Source organism: Arachis ipaensis, chromosome B7 (assembly GCF_059453495.1).
Source record: "Arachis ipaensis isolate K30076 ecotype BB chromosome B7, ASM5945349v1, whole genome shotgun sequence".
NCBI classification, from domain to species: Eukaryota; Viridiplantae; Streptophyta; class Magnoliopsida; order Fabales; family Fabaceae; genus Arachis; species Arachis ipaensis.
Window position 1 is genome coordinate 17833980 of NC_142442.1, and position 4893 is coordinate 17838872.

At 26.8% G+C, this 4893-nt stretch overlaps 1 protein-coding gene across 1 annotated transcript; it reads right to left on the bottom strand.

The window, feature by feature from the left end:
* Positions 1–802: 802 nt before the first annotated feature.
* On the bottom strand, positions 803–2388 carry LOC107610045 (uncharacterized). Its single transcript, XM_016312113.3, has 2 exons — positions 1956–2388; positions 803–1306 (listed from the first exon to the last, which is right to left on the bottom strand). The coding sequence occupies exons 1-2, from the start codon at positions 2162–2164 to the stop codon at positions 922–924; spliced, it is 594 nt and encodes a 197-aa protein (XP_016167599.1). The 5' UTR covers positions 2165–2388; the 3' UTR covers positions 803–921.
* Positions 2389–4893: the final 2505 nt, after the last annotated feature.

The window sequence follows — 4893 nt, forward strand, 5'->3', positions numbered from 1 at the left end:
AATTTTTAATAACATTAAAAAACAGTTATTAATTGAATATTAAAATTAGAATAAACTATTAAAAGTACACTCGAATAATTTTTTACCGACAAAAATGCATTTAAATTTTCTATCAACAAAAATACATTCAAATAATTTAAAAACGTAACAAAATATCCAACATTAAATATATATTTTTTAAAAAATATTTTAAAAATTAAATTTTGATATTTATTTGTAAGCAATATTAGAAAAATGAAATATTTTTATTCATAAAATTTAATAAATTTTTGTTCATTATGTATTTTTTTGTGACTTTTTAAAAATATTATTGATTGTTAACAAAAAAATTACAAAAAAATCACAAAAAAATATACTTAACAAAAAATCACTAAATTTTAAAAATAAAAATATCTCATTTTTTAATTGTATTTATAAAAAATCGTATTAAAATTCAATATCTAAAATATTTTTTGACAATACATATTTAATATTGAAATTTTTTGTCGCGATTTTAAATTATTTAAGAACATTTCTATCGATAATCAAATTTAAATGTATTTTTATTAACGATCAAAATTATTTAAATATATTGTTGATAATTTATCCTTAAAATTAAAAAGTGGAAAGAGGGAGTGAGAGAGAGGCCAAAAGAAAAACAGGGTGAGTAGTAGCAAAATAATTAAGTGATTATAAAGGCGAAAAAAGAGAAGGAAGGAAAAGAACAATTTAGTCTATTCTCAAGCTTCTGATTTCTTGGGAGTTTTTTATGGTTTTCTAATTTTCTTTGACAATGAAACTAGCTAGTTAAATCAACATCATATGATCCCAAATAACAAGCACCAAACTCCTAACTCTCAAATTTTAATTAACTAACAAAAAAAAAACGAAAAAAAAAAAACAGAAATAAAAAAAAAAAACTCAACTTTAATAAAATCCCTTTCAAACTAACAAAATGGTTTGACTAGGGATGGTGGTAGACCCAGTAGACCTATGAGGTGGAATAGGTGGCCTACTACCAATGAAGTTATTATTATTACTATTATTATTATTATTATTTTCATTGACCCTTTTTGTTGAACTAATAAGTGAAGAACATGAGGCCCTTGAAAAACTTGTTGAAGAATGCAACAATCCTCTCTTATTATAATTAGAAGCTTGATGGCTCTCATCATCATCATCTCCCATTTTCTGTGCATAGCTTCTACAAGATTTCAACTTCTTGTTGTATGGGTTCTCTGGCTTTGCAAGATCCTCCAAGCTCCTTACTTTTGCTAATGAACTAAAAGATTGTGACTTTCCTTCGTAATACTTTGATAGCCCCCTCCTATTAATATCATTCATTAAATTAAAGATAAACAAATTTGAGAAAACAATTTTGAAGTAAAAACAAAACTCGCAATAATATTACGCAGATCAATTATATTACGTGTACACTTTAAATCAGTAATAAAATCAATCGTAATCATATCACGTATATTTTAAATCAGTTATTAAATTAATTATCCGTATAATATATATTAAATATAATATATAATGTTAAATAAAGTAAATTATAGCTGTTTTTAACTAATTTTTTTTAGTTACCAAATATTTCTGAATATATATATATATATATAAAATAATTTATTTGATGACTAATTCTTTAGAGTTCATAACATATATTTTTGTACATCCATATATCTTTAAGTTAATCCATTTTTATAACACTACCATTTGTTGGTATACTACTATTTCATAATTTGAGATTTTAAAAAAATATTAACCATTAACCCAAAAATAACATTAGTTTGAATATGTGTTATTATACATGTTTTTTTGAAGTCTAATAAGCTCTTGCATGTAGAAGAAAAACACATGGTATAATATATAGAAGTTTGAGAAACTAATCATATTCATTGTATTTAAAAACTTTAGCTCTCGGAAACGATTTTATCACTTGAATGAAGGTAGAAGAGAAAGAAAAAGAAACTTACTTAATGGGAAGTTGTTGAAACAAACTAGACATATCACTCAATGGGTCATTTGTAGAAGTAGAAAAAGTAGTAGAAGAAGAAGAAGGAGACATCACTTCTTCAAATGAATCAGATTCCATCACTAATGATGAATCATCACTTGAATTTCCAGACCCAAATGAAGAAGAAGAAGCATCACCAATCTCATGAGCTGCTGCTTTCTCAACCATAGTAGCACTTTTCAACTATATGCTCTTAACAAAATCCTTAGTTAGTTTCTTTTCTAAATAAGAACACAAATGTAAGTGTGAAAATGCACACTCACTTTTTCTTTTCTCTCTTCTAAAGATGTGCCTTTAAATGGAATCACAAGTACTTATTTTTTTGGTGTATAGCACAAGAGACTTGGATGGTTTATAAGCAAAGCTCTAAGATGCTACATTTGGATAAGACTAATTTAAAAAAAAAATTATTGTTTATTTTTAGTGAGATAAGAAATCTTTTCCAGATAGAAATATTTAGTAAGATTCGGCTTTATCCGGATTTGATATTTCTTGTCCCCCTAACCTCAACACCCACCCTACGATCCATCTAAAGGCCACCTAGTTTACCTAAATATGGCACTTTGACAAATATTATTTCATCATTTCAATAATTAGTGCCATCATATCTATCTATCATCGTAAATTTAAATTTTCCAGGAGAATAAATAAATTACACTAGTTCTTATCAAAAACTTTCATTTGGCAATGCCTTTTAATTATTTCATAAATATTCCTCTACGGCAATTGAATAACATAATTGTGTTTTTAAGCTTTTAATATATAATTCATTTTTTTTATAAATTTATCGAATAATATTATATGACTAATAAATATTATTACTTTTATTAGTATTTGATCAATAATAATTTACACTTATATTTATAAAAAAAATTTTATTAAAATTTATATATATAAATTAATATAATTTATATTCATTTTTTAAAAAATTTATACGTATAATTTAATAAAATTTATTTTGTTAAAAATAATTTAATATTTATACTAATAAAATATCATAAAAAATATTAAAAAATTGATGATACAATAAATGAAAATGACAAGTTAGTACTAAGAAATAAAAGAATATATGCTAATATAAGTTGGAAGTTCAAGGAGAGTGCGTGTAATGTGAAGTTGGCAACTTGGCATGGAGTTTGGATAAGCTTGAACTCCTCTATCCTATGCCGTACCATAAGTAGTTGTTATCCATCACCCAAAAAAGCACTTTCCATACATCTATTTGGAAAACAATAGTTATTTTTTAATCTACCATTTTCCAGTGTTTGAAATTTTATAATTTAAGTATCAAATGGACATCCCTACTTCTATGCGTTTCTATATATAATTTATATATAAAAAATTAAAAAAAAACTTTAAGGAGAATAATAGCAAAATCAATCATAACAAGGGCAGTAAAAATACGTACAAAAGGAATTAAAAATCATACTCCACAAAATAGATTTTATATATATAAAAGATAATCAATCATAAACATAGAAGAGAAAAGAAGAGAATTGAAACACCTACTTAAAGAAAAAGAAAAGAGAAAAAAAACTATATATAGAATTCTAGATAAGAGAAGAAAGATACAATTAGTTAATTAGAGCCGACTATTTATAAATTGTTATTCACTCACGGCAATATATAAAATACTGAAATACATAAATATATCAAAGTAATGGTAAACTATTCAACAAAATATCCACATTAAGTAGGAGGGAGAGAAAAAAAAAAAAGAAAAACAATGTTTTTTTTTAATATTAGTGCCCATTATGGATTGTGATGAGGTTCAAATGACACTTTTGAACAGAAAAAATTGGCTCTTTGCCATAAATGGTAACACCATAATATCCGACTTTTTACTTTTTAGGTCTCTTTTGCAAAGTTGGTGATATACTTTTTAATTGTATCACTAATATTCTAATAAATAGGAATAATGTTTAGAGTAACTACAGATAGTTACAGTTAAAAAAATACTTAAAATATATTCAAAAGAATAAAGAAAAGGTGCTGTTATATGATAGGCTTCAATTTTGAGGGTATTGTGGTCCCATTTTGCGCTCTTTTTGGCTTGGAATGTCTGCTAGCCAGCTGACACGCTCTTCAAGACTAAAACTAAATCTAAAGTAACCTAATTTTCTTTCTTTTACGGTTTTACCCTTCCCACTTACTTGGCTACTTGTGACCGTCTTGGTAAGTGCAAATATAAATATCTCTCTTAAAATATTATTATTATTAGGGTAAATTTTCTTTTGGTCCTTAATCTTTTATTCATGAAACATAGTGTATCTTAATCATTCTTAAACTTTAATACGAACCTCATTTAAATTTAACAAATCGATCCCTACAATTGATTGACAGTAAATTGTCCATCTGACGTGTTAGGTGTATATCAAGTATTAACTCTAAATAATTTCAGGGACTAAAAATTCTCTCCATATAAAAAAAATAAAAAATAAAAAATGATCCTCTTCTCTTCTCCTCCTCTTCCTTTTTCTTCCTCCTCTTCTCCTTTCTCTTCGCCAGTCACCATCATCTCTATCATCATCATCATCATCGAGCTTCACCTTTACAATCATCACCACAGTACCACCATCACCGAACCAACTTCTCTTTTCTTCTTCCTCTTTCTTTCCTCTTCCTCTTATTCTTCTCTTTTTTTTTCCTTCATCGTGCAATCTCTAGAACCACCATCTTCTCCCTCTGATTTGTCACCAACAGTCACCATCACCGTGGTTCCTTCTTCCTCCTCTTTCTCCTTTTCTTTTTCTTTTCGCCATCACCCAACCTCTCTCAATAGCTTACCCCAAATCTTCTTGGCGTCACCAAGATTCTTGCTGTCCTCACCGTCTTTCACGCCACCACTGCTAACAATTCTTCCTTTCCTGATTGGTACTACGTCTAGAGTCATTTAT

Bases quoted from the DNA above. Each gene is read 5' to 3' on its own strand.
- LOC107610045 (XM_016312113.3), bottom strand. From the start codon at position 2,164: ATGGTTGAGAAAGCAGCAGCTCATGAGATTGGTGATGCTTCTTCTTCT. The intron at 1,307-1,955 runs GTAAGTTTCTTT...TGATATTAATAG, and splicing joins TTTCAACAACTTCCCATTAA to GAGGGGGCTATCAAAGTATT.